General features: G+C 41.7%; 1 protein-coding gene across 1 annotated transcript in view; it reads right to left on the bottom strand.

Annotated features, from left to right (window-relative positions):
* SND1 (staphylococcal nuclease and tudor domain containing 1) overlaps positions 1–27,327 on the bottom strand; it is a 421,931-nt gene that overhangs the window by 257,816 nt on the left and 136,788 nt on the right. The window contains exon 11 of the mRNA XM_043589426.1: positions 12,243–12,332. Within this exon, the coding sequence (XP_043445361.1) occupies positions 12,243–12,332 (90 nt within the window). The remainder of the gene's footprint in view (positions 1–12,242; positions 12,333–27,327) is intronic.

Raw genomic sequence — 27,327 nt, 5'->3', positions numbered from 1 at the left:
CATGTCTTCCTGCCTCTGAAATGACAGAAATGTCCTACCTCTTCACTGTAATGTGGGCTGATAAGCTGTAGAAAAAGCTGGAGGCCTGCTTTTCAGATACTAGTTTGTATTTCCATCCCGAGGAACTTAAAAGTTTCTTTCTGTCCTGTCCAAAAGTTACTCCTAATACAGCTCTGCTACCGTTCCCTCCCTACACTAGTGCACCTAAGAAATCACAGCTGTCAAAATATCCTGTCCAATTTACAAATGAAGAAACAGAGGCTTTGTGAACACTCAGACCATACACTTAAGATTACATCTCTTAGCTGTTGAGAGTCAATAAAAAAACAAGAACTTCACCAGCTGCCATGTGGTAGGTACCATTTCACCAAAACTTGTTCACCTAATTTCTAACCAGTGATCAAGTCACTTCTGGGATTTTCTTCCTTTCTTTCTTCTAATTCCGTATTTTCTTCCCTTCCCCGCCATTTGTTTTTAATTTTTTTTAATTTTTTTTAAATATAAAGAAGGGCCAGAGGTTTAGAAGTGGCAGAAACCTGGCTTAGCAGGGAGAAGTCAGATGCTCTAACTGGTCTCTCCTTTCTCATCCCTCTACCATCAAAGTTTGAGCCTGCCAGGCTCCGAGGAGCTGGGCTCAGCAGGACACTGCCAGGCTAAAAGGTACCCCATATACTGCAGAAATGGCAAAGTGGAGCAAGTCAGCAACTTACTTTCAATTCATTCAAACTATTATTGGAGACTAGGGACATTAAGAACCCCAAGTCGGGGAGGATGGGAAGAGCAGGGAGTAGTCAGGGGCCACCAAGTTTTAAAATAATGGAGACTCAAATAAAAAAATACTAATTTTGCCCACTAAATCCCTGTCAAATCAATTTAAAAGAGAACAAATTACAAATACTGCACACTTTTGACTATGAAGTAAAGTCACAGAAACAGCCCCAGACCAGACCTCTAGCACCCAGGAAGGCCTGCTCAGGCAGCAGCACAAAAACGTCAAAGAGCAGCCTGGCAGTGAGGGGCAGGCCGCACTAGGCACCGAGCCAGGTGGGGAGGTGAGTTCACAATCATAATTCATTTCTCTTTTTCAAGAGAAAAAGCATATACTTATTCTACATATTTTTAATGCCTTTGTCTCTCAGACAACACCATGCCTAGAGTTTCACTGAAGCCAGGCTCAAAGTCTCTCAGGATGAGGAAATTAAAGAAAGCAGGCGACAAGGAAACCAGCTAGCTCCCTGGCTTAGAACTACAATGTGAGCTCTCTGCATCCCTTCTCCGTATATCTACATATCCCCAACCTTTCTTGTTTTTAAATGTTAAGTCCAAGTTAGTTAACATATAGCATAACGATTTCAGGAACAGAATTTAGTGATTCATCATTTACATACAATGCCCAGTGCTCATCCCAACAAGTGCCCTCCTTAATGCCCATCGCCCATTTTGCCTGGCCCTCCACCCACTACCCCACCAGCAACCCTCAGTTTGTTCTCCGCATTTAAGAGTCTCTTATGGAGTGTCTGCCTCTCTGTTTTTATCTTATTTTTGCTTCCCTTCTCCCCAATCTTTAAGACCTTCTAGATACAGGACAAATCCAGCCTCTTCTGTGAAGACTTGATGGGGATCAAACCAGATTCCCGACGTCAGGGACTGCGAGCTGAACAAAAAGTAAGGTAAGCTCTCTGCCCTGTAGGGCTGGGAGAGGGAGGTCAGACTGGGAAAATGCTCCAGGAGAAGTGGGCACAGAAGTATGCAAGGAGGCTGGAGAGCCCAAACTTCACATGGGGAGCCTGGAATACAGGACATTGGGAAGATGCTTAAAGAGAAACAAGTGCGAAGGCAGGAGGGTGTGAAAGGGCTGGGCCGTGTCCACAGAATGGTGAGAAATTCTTTGTGACACACTCTATGAACATACAATAGGAAGACTGGAAATGGCATCACGGTATTTTATACACAACCGCCTTTGATTTTACGTTCACTTAAGGAATTAGATGTTTTACTGGAGGCATCTGGAGATCCCCAGAGTTCGCGAAAGGATCAGGAGTGTGCATACAGAAGGCAGTCTGACAGTAACATGAAAGTGTGCAAAGACCAGAAGGAGCAGGCCAACCACCTAAGGTGGAGCTGCAATAATTAAATTGAGATATAATATAAGGAGCAAAGAGACTAACAGTCACTGGAAGTATTGTGAAAAGGAGGATTTGAAAAAGATAACTGTGGCAGAATCAGGCGAACTTAGGATAAGGACATCGCAGACTCTAAAGTTCAGGACAATGGACAGGGGAGACATTATTTAAGACCAACAGCAAAGGTAATCAAGACAGTTTGTGGGCAGGGATGAAAAATCATATGGAGGCCATGAGCTACATTTTGGATGTAATAGATGTCACCTATTTACTGGAATCTGTATTTGAGTAACCAGTGGTCAGCAGCTGGAAACATCTGTAGGAGGAGAAAGAAGTTATGAGTGGAAATATTCACATGCGAGTGTCAGCAGTACATGTGGTAGTGGAAACCTGTAAGTGGATAAGGTCACACAGCAGGTTAAGACCGCTCCTGCTTCTGACAGACAACTATCGTCTGTATAATTCATATTAGTATTAAGCTAATACCGCCAAGAGACACATTTCTGCTATCTCGCCAGTTCTTCAAATACGTTCCTACTCAACTTCACCCGTTTTGACGTAATCTTGTCCCAGTTAGACTGTAAGCAACTGGTGACACAGATGATATTTTATTCATCTTGACTTTACCTCCATGAAGGTACCTAATAATCATATGTACCTTTTCTAAAAGTCCAGGAGAACAGGAGTTTGTAAGGCTCTACCCCAAATGCCTAGAATAAGGTACGCCGCATAGTAGTTGCTCAAAAAAATATCCGGTAAATGAATAAAAACGAATTGATTTCACTAGACTACCACTCCTGGCCTTCTTAACATATCAAGCAATTAGGCATCACCGAAGTTTCAGGGACTGAGTCCTCAAAGAGAGTAAGTCGACTTGACCTTTGTCTTCAGAAGATGACTAACTGCTCGTCTGCCCAGCACAGCCCAATCCAAACACTTGTTGAAACCAGAAGAAGAGAAAAGGCAAAGTTGCAGAAAAAAATACCTGGCTCAAAAAGGCCTGGTTGAAGACAAAACCTGAGATTCCTATCGTTACAGAAAGAAATTCATGCATAGCTCTGCAGGCAAAACGTTAGACATGGTGCTCCAGAATACAGACTTGTAATTATTCCTAATGTCCTATTCATCACCCTTGAATGGGATGAGCATGGTTCATCAAAAGCTATTGCCAGGAATGATTCCTCCCAGAGCATGCCATATTTCAAAATGCTGCTAATTACTGAAGTAGAAGCCACAGAGGCCCTGGCTATGGCAGCCTTCTTAAGTGGACAGCAGCATTCATCCTCCAAGGAAGGGAAATGGGACAAGTGTCAGGGTGAGCCTACTGACAAAACTAGAAACGTGCTCTCAAGTATCAATTATTCTACAGCAAATGCATAAACCAAGGTAAGTAATGACAAAAGAATAAATGCAAAGATAAAAAAGCAAGACAACACAGGCAGGGAGGGGACGAGAGGTGAAAAGAACATTCAGACCCTTTCCTTTGGATTAATTTTGCAGAGGAGGTCATTACCAAGGTACAAACCCAGGAACGAGAACTCTAACCCAAGAGCCAAGTGGTCAGACACATGAAGAAGCTAAACTATTTTCCTTGTGAATATTTCAGGTTTGAAATCAATGTGTTGACAGGGCCATGCTCCTCCTTTGAAGGCTGCAGGGAAGAATCCTTCCTTGCCTCTTCCCAGCTCCTGGTGGCTCCTGGCCATCCTTGGCGTTTCTTGACTCGCAACTACCTCACTTCAATCTCCACGTCCGCTATCACATGGCTTTCTGTTGGCCTCCGTGTCCCATCCTCTTCTGATAAGGGCACCAGTCATTGAGTGTAGGGCCCACACAAATCCAGTATGATCTCATTTCAACTTCAATTACATCTGCAAGGAACTATTTCCACCTAAGATCACATTCTGAGGTTCCAAATGGACATGAACCGGGGGGGCAGCAAACTACAGAGCCCACTACACCTATCACCATGAAAATACCAGGAAAGACTGCCCAAGCCAGCAATCCTCATGAAATAACATTGCAAAACTTTAGGCATACCTGAAAACTTGCCAGAGAAAAGTTAACTAGCAAGCGAAAACAAGAAGGCAGTTCCAGGTATCAATAAATGAACTTGTTTCAGATAAGAGCAAAAGACTTCACTCAGACTTTAAACACATTAAAACAAGGAGCTTACAACTACACGACCCTAATTATGAAGATATGGTCCGGAAACACCATTTCTATCACCCGGATGTGAGGAGTTGACGAAACCTCCACCTTAGAACCAACAAACACTGTATACACTGCCTTCTTGTACATACACAGGTTGGTTACACCCTCGGCAAAGAAACATGCAAGTAACCAGAATTATTAGCCTAACTCTCCGAACGTAAAAAACACAAACAAATCAACAAGAGAGGTCACAGAGAAGGAAACCCTGGAAAGTCAGTGCTTAAAAATGGAATTCACCGATTCTCAATGATGTATTATTTTGCAAACACGTACAGGATGTTTTCTTCAAGAATTTTTTGTTATTAGAAAAGTTACATGCACTGTCTCTCTATAGGTCCTTTTAAGATGAAACTATTGGAGAAAATAATATTGAGAAAGATAGCAAGAGTCGAGTTTCTTTTCCAGTTGAGTACATCTATACCCCATCCCACTTTACACTCGTCTACAACATGAGACATTCTGTACACTGTCACAGAGCGCAAGTGCAAAAGAATCTAGTCTCTGTAAACCAGGAGGTATAGAACGTTCGAAGATTTGCAATTCAGCACATTTTGTAAGGTTTTTGGCACATAAGGGTTATTTTTAAAGAGGGAAAAAAAGGCTGTCCTCTCCCTACCCCCAAACACAGCTGAGCTGATTCAGCACAAATCTCCCCCTAAAATAAAATCCTAGTTTGCAGAGAATAAGCATGGAAAGTTCCAGCCCCAAGGACGACATTTCAGAAACCTAGCCAAAAAGATCTGGAGTGGGTGGCTTAAGAGAGACTGACCACAAATCATGTTCTAAACAGAAGAACTTTCACCAGAAAACTGTGAGCAACTTGGGAGTCCAGGGAAGAGTCTTTAATAATAAGCAGAACAACGTAAGAGTATTACCCAGATCAGAGAATCTCGAGGATTCTGGTAGCTAGTGAATCATTTCCCACAGGTGAGCATACAGAAATTTCCAGGAATGCAGTTGAAGGTTTTAGTTTTTTTCATTTAACTTAGAGACAGATGCTTTTTGAAGAGGATATTACAATATACCTCATACAAATACCACACTTTCACCAAGAAGCAATGTGCTCAGCTACACACCCTGACGGCCCTGAAAGCGCAGAGGTACTTTTCAAAAGCTGCACATAAAACATTCAATAACTCATTACTCAAAAGGCATTTAGGTGGCAGCAGGTAGAAAGCTACCTTGCCGAGAACGGCCAAATTTTCAGAAACAGACAACTCTACAGTTTTGTTAATTACTTTCACTAGATAAGTGAGCTAACGTCATTCCCAAAGTCCATAAGGTAAAGGGCATGTAGATGACCCTTGGTCTCCAATGCATCCTGACACATTGCCTTCATGTCTAAGTGGGAGAAGTCTTACTAGAAAAAAGCAGTCAGAAATTATAAGTCATTCAAGTCATCTCTGGATTTGGTGAATATCTACAGTCATTTATTCAAAAAATTTACAGCCACATTGATGGTAACAGCTGGCCCAGAGAAGGCAAGGACAAGCAACCTCGTATAAACCTGTCAATTTAAATCACAACTCATTCACAACCTCAGGGCCTGTTTTGATCACTAATGTAAAGGACTTTTCCATATCATGAGTGAATCAAATTAATACGAAGTGGAAAATGAGGAGATGACAAAGGAAATGTTTATAAAAACCAAACTAAAATACATCGCAGGTAATTAAGAACAAAAATCCGCTGACTTCCAGCTTTGCACTCAACACAGCTGATTAAGTAACACACTGCAAAAGACAGAACTTAGAAGTGTTTTTAAGGAAAAGGATGGCCCTGTTAAATAACAAGCAAGGAGTGAAGGAGTTGCTCCTCAAGAAAGCTCCAGGTCCTTGAAGACCTTCCAAAAGTTGAGTGAAAAACTGCTTCTGCTAAGGAATGTTCCTCCAGGTACCTTCAGAGATCTGTCCTTGCACAGGGGAAGGAGCACTGAGTGCGCCTCAACTACTCCCTGGCTTTGGGCCAAGATGAAAAAGCAACCTGACCTTTCCTTTCTCCCAGATGCTCCCAAGTCACACCTATGCCAAGAGATCAAACAGAAAAGGAAATCAAGCCTCAACATTGGCTTAGCAATGTTACCTATGACCTCACATTGTCTGTGTAACTAGCAGAAGAACATGTAATCTGACATAGGTTTCTCCAAAGAACAATTTGATGAAACATCACTTCACAGGGACATCTCAAAGACTAATGAGATCATGTCTAGAGGGCTGAAGGCATTCAAAGGGCTGATCTATGGTGCTCTTATCACCTGCTGAGATCTGTAGACTAGGATCCTACAGCTACAGAAATCAACTTCTTGTAGTATGCCAGGTATGTGTTATATACAAGAACTGATGTTATCCCAAAGAGGACCATGACCCTATGTATCTACATTATTCAGTAACACAACATGGTGGTGGGCCTTTCTAGACCTTTAATTTAGCACAGCAATGAAATGCATAGACACCTAGATAAAACACTTAATTTCTATGAGCTTTAGTTTCTTTACCTGTAAAAACAGGAATGATACATCTTGGGATGGAGTAAAATTAAGTAAATTAAGTAAAATTAAATACTCAGTGCTTACCACAAAGGACAATGAATGACAGCTCTGACCCTGTTAAGCTTGAATGAGCGTTATGTAAAGTGTCCCAAGAAGTCTGTCTAGTTCACAGTACAAATTGGAACGGCATGAAAATCATACGTTAAGTATTCACCAAATTGCGAACAAGCCACATCTTCATCTATAGTTGGCATCCTAAGGAAATAAGGCTATTAACAGTAGTTGGGTCACCAACTGGTTCTCAAAGCACATTAACCCAGAAATAGAGGGAAGATCATTTATATGTAGTATCAACCATTTCCAGGTTGACTCAAGAGTCCTGACACGAAGAGATAATCTCGTGCCACGTCTTCCACATCTGGCTAACCCTAGGCAAATCAGGTAGGGCCAGTTCCTACCACCCTTAATATATTCATATCTGGATCCACACAGCCTTCATCCCATTGCCCCCATTTTCCCCTAAAGTTAATTAATTTGGAAGAAATTTATTGAGCACCTACTGTGCATCATAAACTGCATGTACTGAGCAAAACAGATGTGGGCCCCAGTTGGCCTAATATAATGAATCTAACAAGAGAGAGATAGTAACAGAGAATCTCTCAAATACATTAAGATGTGAAAAACTGGGAAGAAAATATTAGAAAAGGGGGGTCGACTTTTTCCACAAAGTCAAGTTTAAATTAAATCTGAAGGATAATTGTGAGATTCATAAGGAAGGGGAAAGGAGAACAAAGTGGGTATCCCGAACGGAACAAATTCCAAGTGCAAAAGCCCTGAAGTGAGAGGGAGCATAATGTAGTTCAGAAACCTAATGGAATGCCAGAAAGGGGGCCAGGAGGTAGATAAGAAAAAGGGTAGGAGCTTCTTTCTGGGAAGCAGGATGGAACCACATTATGCAGGACCTAGTAAGCCAAAGGAAGCAATGAGAAGCCAAAGCCTTAGGCAATGGCAGAGCACAATGTTACTGTCATTGGTGAAGCTCCCAGTAGCTGCAGGTGGAGAATGGACTGCAATGGGAAAGAGTGGCTATGGGAAAAGCACTAAAAAAGTTCCAGGAGCCTCAGTGAGAGGAGATCTAAGACAAGACAGCAGCAATACAATGGAAGGAAGAGGAAATGCACATATCTACACAGCAGGAGTTGGTGAGGGACTGGAATAAGGGGGTTAAGGAAGAGAGGGTGTCAAAGATGTCTCCAACAGCAACAGAGAGGCATGACTTCCAGAACACGGGAGGAGCCCCAATTTTCTGACAGGATATCACAACTTTGGTTTTGGACATGACGGATTTGTGAGTCTGCTGCACATGAAGATCGTTTCCATCTACCCCAAGGAGTTCCATGCCCCCAAAAGTACGAACTTCAGGAAGAAAAGTACAAACTTTCCAAAAGAGAAGAATCATCTAAAGCAATATGAATTTGAAATAACTCCTGGTATTATTTATATCCCAGTAACTTTCCAAGTGTCTGCATTTATCAAGAAAAATGCTCAATTTTCAGTGGAGATAGGAGAGCCTGGACTGAGCATATAATCCCAGGGCCGAAGCTTCCATGCACTCTTGATTCTTGCGATTCCATCTCTTCCACCTGACCATTTTTGACCCCTCAACTGTCCAAACAAGTTACAAGTCTGAATGCAACAGTTCCCATGGTGATGGAAACTGTGCAATTAAGGGACAGGAGTTACAGTGATTTAAAAGTCATCTGTAAATGCTGTATTACATAGACTTAAAATATTTTGAGATTCTACTTTCGAGATTCTATGAGGTAGCTGGGAGAAAATTCCCAGTGAAGATCCCAGTTACCATTACCTTCTTCCACTGAGAACAAAATGACTTAGGCACCCACACTCTTCCTTTCAACAGACTGACCTTCTCTAAGGAAGAAAAATATATATGCACAGAAAGACACTGCTCCCGCTGCTAGAAGAAGGCTGCAGCCCTGGTTATTTTTGGAGGACATCATTCTCACCATCTTATACACACCTAGGATATCACACCACAAAACTGAAAGACGTGTGGAAGTTACCATGGATTCCATTTCTCCACTATATTGGGGCCATGAAGAACCCCAGAAGAAAGTAACAAGACAGTTCTTCACCATGCATATTCCTTAGTCAAGATTTCAGTGAAAGCACAGATGGCAGATGGTAAACAGAGGATGGGGAGGGAATTCTACCAGGCAGTATGGCAAGTCAGACAGCTTCTGAAACACTTCCAAGATACACACGTATCCTTCTACGTCTCTCTCATCCAGAGAACACACACACAAACATACACTTTACACAACACATACACACTTTACACATACACAAATGCCCGAGCAGGCAATCATTTTGTGGAAGCTGGAAACTTGACACCACATCCAACCAATACTACTCAAAGCTGTGCAATGGGCTGGGGGCGCCTGGGTGGCTCAGTCAGTTAAGCGTCCGACTTTGGCTCAGGTCATGATCTCGTGGTTTGTGAGTTCGAGCCCCACGTCGGGCTCTGTGCTGACAGCTCAGAGCCTGGAGCCTGCTTCGGATTCTGTGTCTCCCCCTCTCTCTGACCCTCCCATGCTCATTCTCTGTCTCTGAATAATAAATAAATGTTTAAAATAATAATAATAAATTTTAAAAAAGAGAGATAATCTAAAAAGAAAAATCTGTGCAATGGGCTGATGGCAGTCAAATTAGTTGCACACTGATTCACATCTCTTGACCTCAGAGCCAGTTAAAAAAAAATTGATAACTGAAAAGGGGAGGCTGTGCTAGATTCTATAAGAAGCAGCATTATTAAACACAACACCACAACAGACTGGCATCTGGAAAAATATGAAAGGCTAATATCCTAGATTCTGGTAACAATCCCACGAGACAGGGGAAGGCAAATAATATTCCTCGTTCACAAGTGATGAAACCAAGGCTCAGAGAGGTGCGTGGTTCCATTAATTAAGGCACTTAGCCAGAATTACACCTTGGGAATGAATTGAAGTGAATTTCCATAACTGAAATGGAGACCACTGAACCCAACAAAGCACCTCAGCAGTTTACTTTCAATCTTATTTCTCTACATTCTAGAAACTCCTCAAAACTGTCATATTATAGACTCTCTGGGATGGTCAAATAATAGTCTGGGCAGAAAAGATGATTTTACCTCCATTATCTTGCTTAAGCTGTGACAGGCTGCCCTAATCAGCTTTCGTGCACAGAGGCACATAGGCACACATGCTCCCTCTCGGTGCCTCTTAATCACCATGTGCCATGCTGAACAGCTGCAGAGGTCTGAAGGGAATTGGCAGAAATGTGCAATGATGTGCTAGCCACCCCCCTGAGGCAGCAACTGCCCTGCCTGCTCCCAGACTCGAGAGTAAACATGGGTGTTCGCTGTCGCAACTGATGGGCCCAGAAGACAGGCAAGTGGTTTCAGGTGGTGAGTCAGGAAAAGCAGTTTGCATCAGGAATGTTCCGGCCCAGCAGAGCTGAGCGGCATCCTACTCCCCACGCAGGGATACGGTATTCATCATTTATACAATGTCACCGTGGGGGACAAAACTTGGGCTCAGCACAAATAGAATCCAATCACTCTTATGCAGAAGAACCAGTAAACAACGCTTCTCCCACCAAGAAGGAACCTAATTGCTTAAGAATTGCCATCATATCTGACACTTGAGGTCAGTCCTTCTATCCACAGACAGAGGTTTTTACAGAGGCCTGGACAGGTTCTGAGAGCAGAACCTTGGGCTAACCTTCTAGGACCACTCAGCATTGGCTGCAATAGCTGTGATCGATGCTCCCACGGATGAAACAGAATCAGGCAAGGGCACTATTAAAGAAACCAGGTGGATGTCAGAACACACGCCACGCAAACAGCTGCACAGGAATCAAATATGCGCCACCACTCCTTTCGAGGTGATTTTGGATGGATTTCAATAGAAATCCACACTTTTGAGGGAATTCCTTGTTTGCCTCTATGCTATTGTTTATGAGCCAGTAAATGAATGATAGGATATACACTTGGTGAAATAGAGATGTCGACATTAGATCAGATAACAGGAGATCTAGAAATTGAAAGAGGCTTAAAGCCATCATTCGCACTACACTTCATGAATGAATACAGCATTCTGTCAAGTTTTATACAATGACAAATGAGCCTATTCTCTGGAGGAACCTGAGGAGATTTAACGTTCGTTTTAGGAAATCCAGTTTAGTTTCTGTTTCAAAATTAGCAATTTCATCTCGTGCCAACTTCAAAATCTCTTTGTTATAATTTATATTTCTAGTGACTATGGTATACAATAAAAATTGCTTATGTTTATGAAAGACTACTTTGGCATTGGTTCAAAAGCCAGAGCCTTATCAAACCTGTCACATCATTAAAAATCTGCATTTAGGTAAAGAATGCTAATGTGGCATTAATGTGTTAAGGCCAGATATACAGCAGAATGGCCTTATCTTTCTGAAGATATAGGAAAAATCAACCCAAAACAAGGTATTTTCCAGAACAACCCTCACTGAAGCAAAGTACAGAAAAGACAAATCACAGTCTCTCCTTGAACAGATTTCCATCAATTGCCATCAAAGGAACGACGCCATTCATTTCCTTTGTTCATCAAGGACACAGACACCTGCCCAGAATATTGACGGTGGGGAGGGCAGGGAAAATAAGGGAATGCTCAGAGGCTCACTCTCAGCCTCCCAGAATGGCAAGTTCTGCAGCTGGTCATAATTATGCTCTAAGAACACAAGGAAATGCACTCTTAGGGTCTCTGAGCTGTTGCACTAGACTAGAAAGTCAATGTGCTGCACCAAAGGCTTCGCAGGAACTCCTGGGAAACCACACAAGGCTCCCCTCACACTTGCAGCAGAAGCTCCAGGAAATATGACAAAAGCCGAAGAAGTGGAGGAGGCATATGCCCCACAGTTCACTTCAGGAAGCACGCTCCCAATCCAGGAGAGCCCCTCTTCTCAACAGCCAACCTATCCCTCAGAAGTAAGGGAGGCAGAAAAAAATAGGAAACTTTCCTTCAATAGCATATCCCACAGCACCGACTTTTAATGGAGGTGGCTGAAGGGAATGAGAGAGCCAAGTAAATGAAGCTCAGGGCAATATGCAATTATTGAAACTGGAATTGAGCCTGGACCCTGGAAAGAGCATGCTGTGAGGGCTTTGGCAATCACACTGTGGTCAGGGCCCCAATTTTCAATTTCTCCCATGGGATACCACTTCCCGATACACAGACACGCCCCTCTTCGTATCGAAAGTAATTCCACTTGACTTGGTGGACGAGTGTCATCTGCACGTCTCTGGGATTCCATGACGAGGGCCCAGCTTACGATGATCCCCAACAATTTGCAAATATGTTTCTGTCATCCTTTACCTTTTTCCCAATAAGCTTCTTTCGAAGAAATTCCCGAGCTTCAAACATGTAGGGGATGTCATATAGGGGACGTAGTTTCTTGTTCTTATCCTAAAAGAAAAACAAAGTATCACATCAGGAATGAAAAACAAAAAACAAAAAACAGGCAAATGAACACAGCCAATAAAACCAGACAATGAAATACATCTGAAATATGCTACGTTGGAAATATACTGCCTCCTCATATCACAGATACTAAGTGCTAGATACACCGTAAATAATTAATAAATATTTGGATGAAGTGTTTTATAGGGAATAAGATTATCTTTTTCATATGATAGACTCAAAAATAACTAATGGAGGGGCTCCTAGGTGACTCAGCAGGTTAAGCGTCTGACTTCAGCTCAGGTCATGATCTTGTGGTCCATGAGTTCTAGCCCCGCGTGGGGCTCTGTGTTGACACCTCAGAGCTTGGAGCCTGCTTTGGATTCTGTGTCTCCCTCTCCCTCCCTCCCTCCCTCCCTCCCTCTCTCTCTCTCTCTTTCTCTCTCTCTCTCTCTCTCTGCCCCTCCCCTGCTCACACTCTGTCTCTCAAAAATAAATAAACATTAAAAAAAATTTTTTTAATAAATAAATAATAACTAATGGAATGTTTATAGTTACCCAACCTGGAAACAACCTAAGTGGTCATCACCTGTATTAACTGTGGTACAGAAGAAGCTCAGTAAGTATTAGGGCCCTCCAAATATTCATAGATACACTATGAATCTAGTTCCATTATTCTGTAAGCCGTTATTAAGCACCTACCAACCAACAGACCCATACAAAGCTCTCTGTAAATACAGGTTATAATCCTAGATTCAAAATATTTGCAACCTAACAGAGTAACACAAGAAAAGATACGAAATGGCAACACAAAGCAGTTTTGAGTAAGTGCTAAACTGTGATATAGACTAGGGACTAAGTGCTATCAGAGTTCAGGGAAGTGGAAAGAAAGAAGTAATCAGGAAATGTTTCACTGACAAGGTGACAAGGTTTCACTGAATTAATGTGAGTTTACAGGGTAAGAAAAAACTAGGAAGAAAATTAGAGTTTAAAAAATAGAACAAGCTAAAGGAGGCAGGAATAAATAGTATTTCAACACAACACTCACATGCATGAATATCGACATACACAATTCTTTCATTATCTCACAGGCCCCAGACTTCTCCCCAAAAGGGTTACTATTCTAAGCATAGAACTTGGGGAATATGAGAGAAAGTTCTAGAGGAACTTGACAGAAGAGGGAATGGGTAGGAAACTGAAGAGATATGAGAAGCATTTTAAGAAATGAATTAACAGAATGGATAGAGCAGATAAAGAATCCAATATTCTAACTCATGGTGACACATACATGGAGTCTAGAAAAGTTTGCCTTTTGATGGGGAGAATGGAGGGGTGGAGGATGTTAAAAGAAACAGGGAGATGCTAGCTAGATCACTTGCTATGATTACTTTAATGTCTCTCCCCAGCTAACCCCGAAGTTCCAAAAGAACAGAAATCCCATCTACTTCTGTTATTCTGTGACCCTAGAGCCAAGTACAGTACCTCCCCTCATACTCAAGTAATGGCTGGATGAACTAAATACAAAAGAAATATGAAAAATGACATATATATATATATATATATATATATATAGAGAGAGAGAGAGAGAGAGAGATACACATACACACAACACACAAAACGCAACCAAGCTAGAAGAAGACTATGTACAGATTTCAGAATCTCCTGGACCATTAACGCTGGAGGGAAAATTCACAAATAAAGAAGAAAATCAAGGACGAACTCCTGACCCAGAGGTGTGCTGTTGCTTACCATCCTGTACAGTTAGCTCACCCGGCCTTACCTTTACCATCTATTACACCTCTGACAAAACAAGATCTCTTTATAATCCATTCCACACTCAAAGAAGCATTCAAATTATTTCTTCTCATAAATAGCCAACTCCTCCTAAATAAAAAATCTTTATCATTTTAATACCCCATATTTAAACTAATCCTAATGATAAGATTGAGGTCAAGGGAACTGAAATAGGTGTTTCCTCTTAGACCCTGATCAAGCTTTGGTGTCCAGAACACGTTATTTAAACATTTCAATTCATTGATATCGCCATGATAAACCTCTTATGAGAATACACATAATTTGAGTGTGAGCTTCACATTCGTCATCTAACTGCCTTCTAATTCTTCTGGTTCAAACAACAGTGACCAAAAGGCAGCAGCAGCATTATGGTACTCTTCTTGGAAGTTAAGGAGGCACGTTCAGAAATGAACCCAAGTTTCTATTCCTTCTTGGATGTGTGAGCCTCCACATGCTCTTAACAGGAACATCGATGGCCATACCCTGACCAAAGCCCTGGGGTGTCACGACCACTGCCTAATAAGTGAGGTATGGCCCTGAATAAATATGAAAATCTTTAAAGAAACAGTAACACCGAACTGAACTTTTTCTTACAGGAAAAAGAAAAGGGGAAATGGAATACATGAGAGTTGCCCAGGTAGAGGGAGTTCTGGGTAATACAGGGCAGATATACAGGGTTACGGATATTTTATAAATATCCAGGCAGTCCAATCAAAATTCTGAGTCACGACGAAGATGCCAAGTATAATATATAAGCCATAAAACAGAGCTTATGATGACACTCGATACAGAAAGAATGCCGGCTAGACAGAAGATTCTAGGTGCCAATAATGAACAGGATTTTTCATACAGACAAAATCAATGGTTATCAAAATAAGCCCCCGGGAATAAAGAAGTGCCAGCATATTCATATTTACCACACAATAGAGGACAACCTATTTACAGAGAGTAGCTGTATAATTACACAAGCCTAAGTGAACAGTATTTTAAAAAGTGAACTCAACAAAGTATGGACATTTACCTTGCATAGTCTCATGATCTGTCACAGAACCTGAATGTATGAACCTTACTCTACTTTTTCTGAAACACCAAAGAGATCACAGTATCACTTGATTGGAACTCCAAAACAATGAACAAAAGCTAAGAGATATGGTTTTATCAAGAATTCAGATGAAGGTCACGAGATGAGGTACACCTAAATGAATGAAAATGGCTGTCTGGGGACGCCTGGGTGGCTCAGTCGGTTAAGCATCCAACTCTTTGATTTTGACTCAGGTCATGATCTCATGGTTCAGGAGATCAATCAGGGCTCTGCGCTGACAGCGTGGGGCCTGCTTGAGTTTCTCTCTCTCTTTCTCTTTCTCTCTCCCCACTTTCCCTGCTCATGGTCTCACTCTCCCTCTCTTGCTCTCAAAATAAATACACAAACATTGAAAGAAAAGCAAGGAAAGGAAAGGAAAGGAAAGGAAAGGAAAGGAAAGGAAAAAGGAAAGGAAAAAGGAAAGGAAAAAGGAAAGGAAAAAGGAAAGGAAAAAGGAAAGGAAAAAGGAAAGGAAAAAGGAAAGGAAAAAGGAAAGGAAAAAGGAAAGGAAAAAGGAAAGGAAAAAGGAAAGGAAAAAGGAAAGGAAAAAGGAAAAAGGAAAGGAAAGGAAAGGAAAGGAAAGGAAAGGAAAGGAAAGAAAATGGCTGTCTGAATAAGAAAGACTCAACAGGACTGACCCAAGACAAAATGCTCTCAAAGAATGAAGGAAAAGTAAATACTATACCAACAAATATCCCAATCAAAAAACGGTCAACTTCAGAGTCTGATTACATGTCTCTCATGAAGCTGGGAAAGAACTAATAGCACAAGCAGAAAACAAGGTATCAGAAGTGAAAATAGAATGATCTTGTTACTCTAACCCTTCAGAGCTAGTAGCTATTGACATCTGCAAACATCTTACAAGAGAGATATTAGAAGTCCCTAGGAAACCACAAAATAAAAGCAATTCCTCCAAATTACCAGGTACATAAAAGCCTCTGAAATCTCTAGGAGGCAATTGAGGTATGGAATGTATTCTGAGAAAACAGGACTTTAGCAGAATCTTGCCTGATAAAAAGGACTGTCTAGTTTAGAATCTAATTTACACAGAAATATTTTTAAAAAAATAAAAATAGAAGAGAATTCTTGCTTTCTCTGGTGGACAGATAATACACAAACCAGTATGTACTGTAATCACTGTTCATCCTGAGAAAGGACATGGTACATATAGACCCTGAAATGACTCCTACATTAGAGATAACTTTATCTATACCTCTCACTGGTTTGGAAAGGGAGGCCCAACACCCAAATCTTAGCATCTAAAGACACACCTGGCATTTTTACAGGAGTTGTTTGGCTTATTGCCAAAACGTCGTTCAATGCTAACTTAGAGGGAATGAAAGAGACCTCCAATCAAGGCCTTATATTCAACCCCCTAGTTTTGGGCCTCAACCTGAAACCAAATTTTATCTAGCTCATCCTGTAGCTCAAATATCTAATACCCCTAGGGATGCTCCAGGATTTCTTAAACAAGACCTGAAAAAATACAAACCAGGGCACCTAGGTGGCTCAGTCAGTTGACTCTTGATTTAGGCTCAGGTCGTGATCTCCCAGTCATGGCATCGAGCCCCGTATCGGGATCCACACTGAGCTGGGTATAGAGTCTCCTTGGGATTCTCTCGCTCCCTCTCATATACTCTCAAAAATAAGTGAATAAACTTTAAAATAAGGGGGTGGGGGGAGGAACCATGAGGCAAACAACAACAACAACAACAACAACTAATAAATGTGGTTCCACTAAAATTAAAGCAGTTCCTTAGTGAAAAGACTTCATGAACAAAGTGACAGGCCAAAGCACAAACACTTAGTAGCTGATAACTGAAACAGATATAGAAAAAGCAGAGCAGGATGAGAGCGAGCTGGAGTGCAGAGCCACAGTTGTAATGTGATCAGGGTCTGTTAAAAACAAAGCCTCGAAGAAGGTATGGGGTTGAGCCATCTGGAGAAAGACGGGGAAAACAGCCAAAGCCAAGACCCTGAGTGGGTTCAAGGAACAGCGAAGACACCACTGCAGCTATGGCAGCATGCACAAGGGGAGAGCAATCGGAGTTGAAGACACACATCTGACTTAACATCAGTAAAGGTTACTCTGACCACTTTGTTGATAACAGACACTACAGCAAGAAAAGGGTAAAGCAAAAAGAGATCCATTAGGAGACTAGGACAGTAATCTGGGCAGCAAATGCTGGTAGATTACATCAAGGAGGGAGCAGTGAAGGAGGTAAGAAGGGATCAGAATCGGGAAATATTCTGACAGAAGGCATGAGAGGTGTGAAAGGGAGGAGCCAAGGATGACTTCAAGGGTTTTGAGGTGAGCAAAAGGAAAAACGGGTGGGGTCATCAGAGGAGATGATCAGGAGTTTAGTTCCTAACATGCTAGACTTCCAAGTCTACAGGCTGGATAGACAAGGGTGGAGTTGGGAGGAAAGCTCTGAACTGAAGGTACAGATTTGGGAGTGACTGGCACATAGGTGGTGTTTAAAGCTATGAGTCTGAAAAGGACTTGAGGACTGAGCCTTGAGACATTATAACATTAAAAAGGGCTAAGAGAGGAATTTGTAAAAGGAGAGTGAGAAGGAGCACTCAGTGAGCTAGGTAGGAGGACACTACCGGAGCATTAGGCCCTAGAAGCCAGAAAAAGAACGTGAATCGAGAAGGAGGAAATGACCAATGGTGTCAAGTGCAGCAAACCAGGGCGGGGGCGACACTAAGATTTGCATGATGCATTAAGCTAAGTAGAGGTCATCCATCAGTAACTGGACAAGAAGAGTTCTGGGTGAGCAGCGGGGGCAGAAGGCTGACTGGAACCAGGAATGGGAAGTGAAGGACTGGAAAAAGCAAGCACATGCAATGCTTTTGAAAGCTGTGCCACAAAGGAGTCTGAAGGGATTACGTGGCAGCTGGCAGAGGAGGCAGGGCAAAGAGAAAGTACTTCCGTTTTCCATTTTCGATAAGAGAAAAGACAGGCAATGGTCCAGCAGAGAGCAAAAACCTGACAACGTAGAAGAGAGAGGACAGAACTTCCAAAGCAATGTCCTTGAATAGGTAAGGTGGGAGCGGCTTTCTTTACACCGTAATTCAGCTCAGGTGTGTGCATGCAAATACTGTCAGGTCGGCAGATGTGGTGTAAGAATCACTGGATATTCTGATTACTCCGATTTGCTCTGTAAAGAAAGTAAGAATTGTAACAACTCAATAAGAAAAAAAGAGAAACAATCCAACAGGAGAACTGACAAAAGGTATAAACAGGCATTTCACGAAAAAACTCCAACTGGACACTAAATATATGAAAAAAGTAATTTTTAATTAATCATCAAGGAAATTAAGTAAATTATGATCCACTACATTGGCAAAAATTTTAAGGTGAGAACGTGGGGAAATGCAAATGCCCTGTTAACCACAGATGGGGAGTAAAAAATGGCTCAAATACTATGGCATCTTGACATGGTGCTACTTGTCATCATTCGGTTAAAGTTGAAGATATGCACCTCTATAATTAGGAAATTCTACTTAGAGGTGGGTATATACCGTAGAAAAGTCTCATATGTGCAAGCAAATATAACAACACTCACAGTAACAATGTTTATGGTACGACCCCAGAGTCAAATACTACAGAGCTGTTATGCTAAATTAAAGCAACCCAACAAATGAGCAAATTTCAAAAAATATTGAGTAGGAAAAGCAAGTTGTAGAATGCTACAGTAAAATCCCACTTAAATACTGACTAAAACCACACGCAAGCAACATAGAGGCATATAAGCAACAAAAGTATAAAATGCAAAGAAATCAAAGACAGTGGTTACTGATGTGAGATGGGCAGTGGAAAAAAAAAGGAACAGAGGGAAAGAATGGGTTTGAGAATGAGTACATGGCACTTCCAACTATCTCTGTGAGGTTTTCTGTCTTTAAAAGAGAAAGAGAAAGAAACAGAAACAGAAAAAGAAAAAGAAAAAAAGAAAAAAAAAGAGGGCCTGAAGCACATGTGGTATAATACCAAGGCCGAGAAAGGAATGCCTACTAGATTATTCAACAATGTTGGAATGTTTCTTAAGCAAAAAATGTTTAGGGATAGCAAACCCTAAACCTTGTTTGGTCAACAAGGTTGCTCAGGGAATACTTTACTGCACAGGAATAAAATATGAAACAAACAGCCATTCTTTTCCTCATAAAAAATGAATTAAATTCCATTTTGTCCCTCAAAAACAAAAAAAGTTCATAGATATATCCTTCCATGAGACAGAAGGGAAAAATTTAACTACAAATGCGCTCTCAAGTAACCAGGGTCAAAAAGAAGTTTGATTTTTGTTTTTAATAGGAGACCTGAACTATAATAATATTAATTAAAGTAGCCAAGCAGAACTGTACTCTATGAAGATTTTTAAAAAATGACCGTTGAACTAAAAGAAGAACAGACACGATCAGATTAAAATGGATAAAATTTCCAACAGTAAGTAATGGCCAGTCCCAGCTGCCCTGACACACATGCATTTTGATAAACAGAGGCTCCTATTTCCATTTGAATTATAGACTGAACATAGGAACATTACCACATGCCCTGGGCATATTTACAATCAAGAACCTTTCAATTCCCTTGGCAGCCAGGAGACAGAATCCACATGGATATCCACTGTTTTACGGTCCTTAACACAGAGTAGCATATTTTTAATAAACGTGGTCAGCTAACTTGAAAGCGACAGTCGGCACCTGGGGAAAGGTTCAAAACTTGGCCAAATGGAAGAGAGTTTGTACCATTCTACCTAAAGGACCATACAGAGAAAGTTCGTATATCCAAACATTTCTCCAGGAGTTGTTTCATAGAAAAAAAGGTGTTTAATTCCTAATCAGCTCCATTTCACCCTGCCAATCAAAGGTAAATAGGGTCTATTAAAGAGACACGGTCTGAGTTAAGTCCTAAATTCACAAGGCAATACATTTCATACATATCTCCAAGAGGCAAAGAGGGGATGGTAAACAACAGAAATCAAATTAGAAAAAAAAAAAAAAAAAATGAAATTAGAAAATCAAATTAGAAAAAAAAGTGATTATAAAAATTCACAGGTATAAGATTAGAAGGGCTACACTTTCACCCCCATGATTATGCCCCTGAAGTTCCACTGTTTTCATAGGACCCTCAATTTTTCTTAATTTTTCTGACAATCATATTTGACCTTGCTGATCTCATGTTTAAGGATCTAATAACATGTATAAAAACACTGGAATGTGGGGGCACGTGGGTAGCTCAGTCGGTTAAGTGTCCTACTCTTCTTTTCGGCTCAGGTCATGCTCTCACAACTCATGGGTTCAAGCTCCACATCGGGCTCTGTGCTGACAATGCAGAGCCTGCTTGGGATTCTCTGTCTCTCTCTCTGCCCCTGCCCTGCTCTGTCTCTCCCTCTGACTCTCTCAAAAATAAATAAACATTAAAAAAAAAAAACCCACCGGAATTTAAGGTATAATAATAAATACTATTGTTAATGACGGGGTTCAAGTAGAAGGAGTATGAGAAAACAATAGAAATAGGAAGGTCATTTTGAACTTATCCCTATTCTTCTCACTTCCAACAGGTCATAAAACCTCATGGGGGAGATGCCTTCCTGTATTCGGGGGAAGGAAAAGAGCATCCTTATTTCCAAAGAAAAGACGACATTGTGAAGAATCAAAACCAACAGGCCTTGACACTTCCCTCGTATTCTTTCACCCATCGTATTTCTACCGGGCAATCCACTCTTCACTGAAGCCAGCATAAAAATACTCAGGTCTGTGTCTTAGCATCTTTATCTCCTTATGAAAGCTTCCATGTCACATAAGTCTTACATTAAATAAATCTGTATGTCTTTCTCCTTATAATCTATCTTTGTCAGTTTTATTTTCAGACCCACACAGGGACCTTTCCTCCCCTACAATGACACCCTATGACACCTATAATAACAATCCTATCGAGCAGGCTGAATGCTGACAGCAGTGCTACCTGGATGGTGGCAAGGATCAGGATCCCAATTTTACAGCAAGGAACAGGAACATTCCTAGCTCCTGTAACAGGTAACAGCAGAACCAGGACTGTGGATCCAGCTATCTCAGAGACCCATGCTTACTGCTGGTGGGCAGGACACTGTACTCTTGGCTTGTTACTTCCAAAAAGCAATCGCCACCTACCAGCGGTTGTCACATTTTGGTGTGCCTAAGTCTCCCCTGGGAGCTTGTAAACATGCAGACTGCCAGGCCCACACCAGATATTGTGATTCAGTAAGGCTGGTATGTGATTTCCTTAATTCTGTATTTTTAGAAAGTAGCAAGAAGGTCTGTGGACCACACTTTCGAGAAATGCTGCTACATATATTTTGAGCACCTAGCCCCACTTAAAACAATGGCAAGTAAAGGGAGGTTAAAGGTTTAAAAGTCAGAAGCAATACTGAAGTGTTTGATTAATGTCAAATGGCTAAACAAAATAAACAACTAAATAACTAGGGAATTCAGATGTATCTCTGTATATGTAGTTGGAGGTAACTCAATATACTTCTTGAACTTCTAAACAGATAAGGCAACTTGAAACATTCTAGTAATGGTGGCAAAACAAGATTTTCAAATATTCCTCAAGTCTGCTACAGGAAGACCAAATGTGGAATCTGAGAATCAAGAGAGAAAACCAACCTTCCCCTTGGCAGGGAACAGCAAAAGTAGGCATATCCTCTCTCCTGTCTGCCCCGTCCTCGGACACACAGTGGTCTAGACCTAGACTAGCCACGGTGACAGCAAAAGCGAGGAAGTGACAATTCCCCAAGACAGGCCCAGTTACAAATGTCTTCTGGCAACCTGCCAGGAAAACGGCTTCACAGTATCCAAAGAGGGAAAGAAGCAGAGCATATTTAGGCAGCCTCATGTCCTTGAAGGGACTCACCCGTCATCTGCAGTGCATAGCATATGATTATGTTCCACAGGAACTTGCACATCCCCAAATTAAAGTACCATTTTCAAGACCATCATGAAAGGGGGAAAAACGTCTCTGGAGACTGTTCTTCTACTCAATTACATTAGCCAACTAGGAGCATTTTCAGAAGTACTTGCTATTTATTGCTCAGATGCAGTAAGGCCGAGAGAGGGAAAGGAGGGTGTACGGGGGGAGGCCAAATATCAGGTCCTTTTTTCCCCCAAGACCCTGTCAAGACTTTAAGAATAAATACGGTAAAGGCTCTAAGATGCTCCAAAACCATTATCCAAGCGGCAAACCATATGGGGTCCCTTCACTTAGCTACAAATACTTCTGCAGGCATAGGAGAGAGTGAAATAAAGGAACAGCACTACCCCTCACAGACCTCAACACCAGTGCTCACAAGGTGAGAACACCAGTGCTCACAAGGAAGAAGCTGTGTAACCCACAGCAGACCTGGTCCCAGACCCGGGAAGAAAACTGAAAATAAAAAAGACTCTGGAGTCCTGCCCTGTCATCTTCTCCTCGCACAAGGACGGCTTCCAACAAGTAAGAGGGCAAAATCTTTTCCCCCACTCACCAACTGCTCTGAAAATAGAAGTCTGCTCCAAGGGGGAACTACGTCTGTGCCACCTTTCCTAGAGGAATAGTGAGGATTCTGCTGATAAGACTTGGATAATGAGACAGAAAGGGCATCGGATCCTTGAAGAGAACAAAGCTCAAGTTCACTATTCCTGAAGTCAGAGACGAAAGGGCTGCCCTGGACCTTGAATTCAAACATTCCTCAAGCATTTGATGGCAAGAAATGATCAAGAGTAAGTGAGCAGCTTGCTGCTGATCAACAGAATAAAAAGCCGGGCTCTAAACAATGATTCTGGCACCAGCAGCTCCTGGCTGCTCATCTGCCTCAGTTTCCTCTGAAGAATCAGCAATTTAAGAATTACCTGGCATTACGCAGGTGAAAAGAGGGAAAAGCAGGCAAAATTATTTCAAAACTCTGTAAAAATCATACAAGGGATAGATATATTAGTACAAATTGAAGCAACTCTAAGTTCACAATCAAGGAACATCTCAGGTAATATAAATTCCACGGGAAAACCAAATCTATACTTTCAGTGCTACAGAGAAGCAAAGCTACTTAGCTGAGTTAAGTTTTACAACATCTAACATGGATGTTAACAAGAGTTAAAATGTCAAGAGACAGAAGAGATAAGCCAAAGTTACAGCACTAATCACTTTCTGCCTTGTATTACCGTAATTTAATTACTCCATATAGGTCTTATCTTCCCTACCAGACCACATGAGGGAAGATCGCTATAAGAGAAAAAAGATCTTTATACTGCTCAGAAAGTGCCTAGCATAGTGCCATATTCCTAGAAAATTCAACATGCTGAGAGAATAAAATGGGGGAATAAAAGATTTATTTTTTTAAACTCAAACTACACTTCTTACAATATTTTTTATTTAAAAAAATTTTTTTAATGTTTATTTATTATTGAGAGACAGAGACAGAGCATGAGTATGGGAGGGGCAGACAGAGGAAGAGACACAGAATCCGAAGCAGGCTCCAGGCTCTGAGCTGTCAGCACAGAGCCCGACATGGGGCTTGAACTCACAAACCGCGAGATCATGACCTGAGCCAAGTCGAACACTTAACTGACTGAGCCACTCAGGCGCCCCTACAGTTCTTGCAATTATAGGAATAAATGGAACTGGTTAATAAATATCAAAGTGAATTTACAAAGGGTGGGGGGGAGCAGGGCAATATCACTGTAGGTTCATACCGTTGTTAGCAGAATGAATGCCTCTCATAGAGCACTACTTGAATATGAGCTATTTCTAATGTCTCTACCTTCCGGCTAATATTACCAAGTAATATGCTATACTCCACAAATTCTATTACTGAATAATGATTAAAAATGTTCCAGGCTAGATATCTCACTGTACAAATATAAAATCTAGGCTCTCCGTAAGCAGTAATGCAAAAGTAATACTCTAATTCGCAGCGTGTAATGTTAGAAAAAAACAAATATACAAAATCCAAAATCAGTCTGCCCTCTTTTGACTTGGCTAAGAATTTAAAGCATTCTTCTGTTCTCTCTGCATGTGTGACACAATGAATTCTATTACTTACAATCTTTGTGGGTAAAAGAATACACTTGATCATTAGCTAATGGTTACGAGAAATCAGAGCACACCTACAGTACCATTCAGAATTTAAGTAAAACTGAACTGATATTTTAAAAATATCAAGTGTGGCAGCTCAACACAAAAATAAATGATAGTAAACTTACAAAATAAAAGCAGATTTCCTAATGTGGAATCGAAAGCACCAGTGTCCCGCCCCAAATTCATACATTTGAGATTAAACTTAAGCCTAGGCAAGGGCATGTGCTGGGGTGGGCTTTGTGATGGTTGAGACAGAAGAAAAGAGAAGGCCCAGGAAGACCGCAGGGCCCTTCCTGTGTTCTGGAGACTGATGTGCAACAATCCTAACAGGTGCAAAGTTATGCTGAATGACACACTCTGTGCGCTGTTCAAATGAGCAAATGGAGCTGGGAGGAAATAAAAAATAATCAGTGACTCTCTAGCAGGGCCTCTTTCTACTGAGCTAGTAGTTCTGAAGATCGATTACAAACACGAATCAATGTTAACATGGGAAACCCCTTCAATGGAAGGAACACAAAACGTCTGCAAATAAGAAACCAGAGTTTAAAGGCAGAAGGGAAAATGGAGCAGGGAGAAAGAATCTTCAAGGACAAAAGCAGGCCTGGAGGTCTGCGAGGTAATGGAAACCAGCAGGGACCGGTATATCACAACTGGCTCTTCCCTTCTGGAACTGCTTTCCTTTTCACTGGAAGCTCATAATTAACCAGTTGGCCCCAAATCATGTTTTCTAGTAATGGAGAAATCTTCTCCCACATTTCTTACCCTTCATCCCAGGCTAAAAATGGAGAGCCGATGCCCTCCGAAGAGACAACCCCGTTACTTAAAGTACAGGCTACATGCCAGATGAAACCCATCCAGCACGGTGATGTGCCACAAGCCCTCCCACAGTTCTAGAAGAGGAGGAAGGAAAAGGAGGAAAAGAAAATAAATCTCTTACAATAGGAAACCAATTTTCTCTGTAACAGACCACACGATTAGGGAAGCCCAGTCAGAAGATAATTTTTTGTTAGAGAAAGGTTTCTTTGTGAATGCCTTTCCTTCTTCACCATATTAAAAAATAATTATTAAAGTTTCTTCCTGGAACAACACAGAGGGAAAATGATGCTGGATAGGACACCATTATTTAGCTAGTGCCAGTGGAACCTTCAACTGAGCCAGATTTCCAGTCAAATTTGTGCAATAAACTGCAGTGCATTTCAAAACCCCAGACTGAATTATGTAAGTGAGCAGCTTAAGGTCTCCCTTTAGACAGAGTTTCTGACTTGCCAGTTGCATCACTCCAAGGTCTAAATCAGGCTGTCAGGTCTAGTGCCACATATTTTATCCACCAAATTCAAAGTACTCTCCGTCTGGGTTTCATTCACTAAAATGAGGCCTGTGACTTTTCAGGACAGATATCATTCTAACCCTACAGAACGAAGATGACTCTCTTTTACTCTCTGGTCTACCTGTCATCAATCAGAAAACTACAACATTTATCACCCACTACCACCATGGAGAAATACGGACAAATCAAGTTCCCAGCCCTATGAACAGCACAGACATGCATGTCCAGCCCCAAACTGGCAAGGCAATTTCTTTACGTAGACATTATACCTTGCCCTACCGCAGGAGGAGACCTTGACAAAATGGAATCCAGACCTCTAGAGGCTGCTGCTAAGAAAGAGACTGTAGTTTCACCCAATCTGGAATTAACACAGTCAGGAAGGGGTTGAGGTTATTCTGTACCAGCCATCTGCACCTGATGAACAAACAGGCAAGTGACCAGATCCCCAGAAGAGTCAGGTAAAAGAGGGTGTGGGTGGGGAGCCTCCCACTCTGTCTGCAACAGTAGTTGTCATCCATGGCCATTTGTGTCGTGGATCGAGGCTGGAATCTTGGTCACTGAGAATGCAGTTTAAGCTCCTGTATTATGTAATGTCACTCTAAATTGATAAATGAAACTTTAACCGTGCCTATTTAACAACATTTTTATGTCAATCACATCACCATCCCATTGTGACCACCACATGCGGTTCCTAGTGCTGACCTTCTGACTTCACTCCCCAACACAAGGGGCTGGCTCCACTCCAGAATTTCTACAACACTTTGTTAAAAAGAAAAATAAACATCCCAAAGATGTGAGTGCCTACTGTGTGCTTGGTACTTTAAAACTCGTTTCCAATCCCCACAGCAACCAATTAAACTGGAATTACTAGCTTTGCTCAACCGAGAGGTTAGACACCCAGAGGAAAAACATGCCCAAGACAACACACGTTGTCTGCTCTGGCAGAAGATCCCAAAAAAGAGCTGTCTGGCCCCAGAGCCCATACTACTTCCTCTCTTTCATCTGCCTCGATACCAGTGAGGTGGCAAGACTGACAGATTACCCACAGGCTTTTCGCTCCCATCTGGTTCCACACTCAATCCCCCACAGACCTGAAAAGGTCAATTAATTTCAACATGTACTGCATGCCCACCCAAAGCCACCAGCTCCCGGGAAGCTCATCGAGATTAAGGAAGTTGGATGCACTATTTGTGCCAGTTACGAACCTACTGTCACTCAGTTTTAAATCTAACCTTTTTTAAATTCCACTTTGTGATGCTGAGATGGGAAAACTGCCAAAGCACGTTTCTGCTTTGCCAGCTGGTTCCCTGTTAGGCTCTGCCAGTAGGGGATGTTAGCAGGAGAATGGACAGGAAGAAGGGACAAACTCTTTCCTATTCCTGTCGGCTACTCCAGAGCCACACTTCCTCCTCTCAGCAATCGTGGTCTGTTCCAGTGGCGGTAACTGATTCCAGCTTACAGTTTTCCCAACGCTCCCAGAAGAAGTCTCAGCACACCTCCTCACATTCTCCAGAACCGATCAACTGGCAGCCCCTCCTGGCAGAGCTGGGTCCCAGCTCCGTGGTGTTTCTCCTTCAAGTTTAGAGACACAAACCTCAGCTCAACAGAGGTCTGTGTCCCCCTTCCAACGGGTCCATCCTTCAAATTTCTAAGTTTTCATATTCTGGTCTCTTATTTGTCCTCCCAGCCCTACAGGTGGTAGGTG

This window comes from Prionailurus bengalensis, chromosome A2 (genome assembly GCF_016509475.1).
Source record: "Prionailurus bengalensis isolate Pbe53 chromosome A2, Fcat_Pben_1.1_paternal_pri, whole genome shotgun sequence".
Taxonomy (NCBI): domain Eukaryota; kingdom Metazoa; phylum Chordata; class Mammalia; order Carnivora; family Felidae; genus Prionailurus; species Prionailurus bengalensis.
This window is presented reverse-complemented; position numbering and strand designations above follow the sequence as displayed.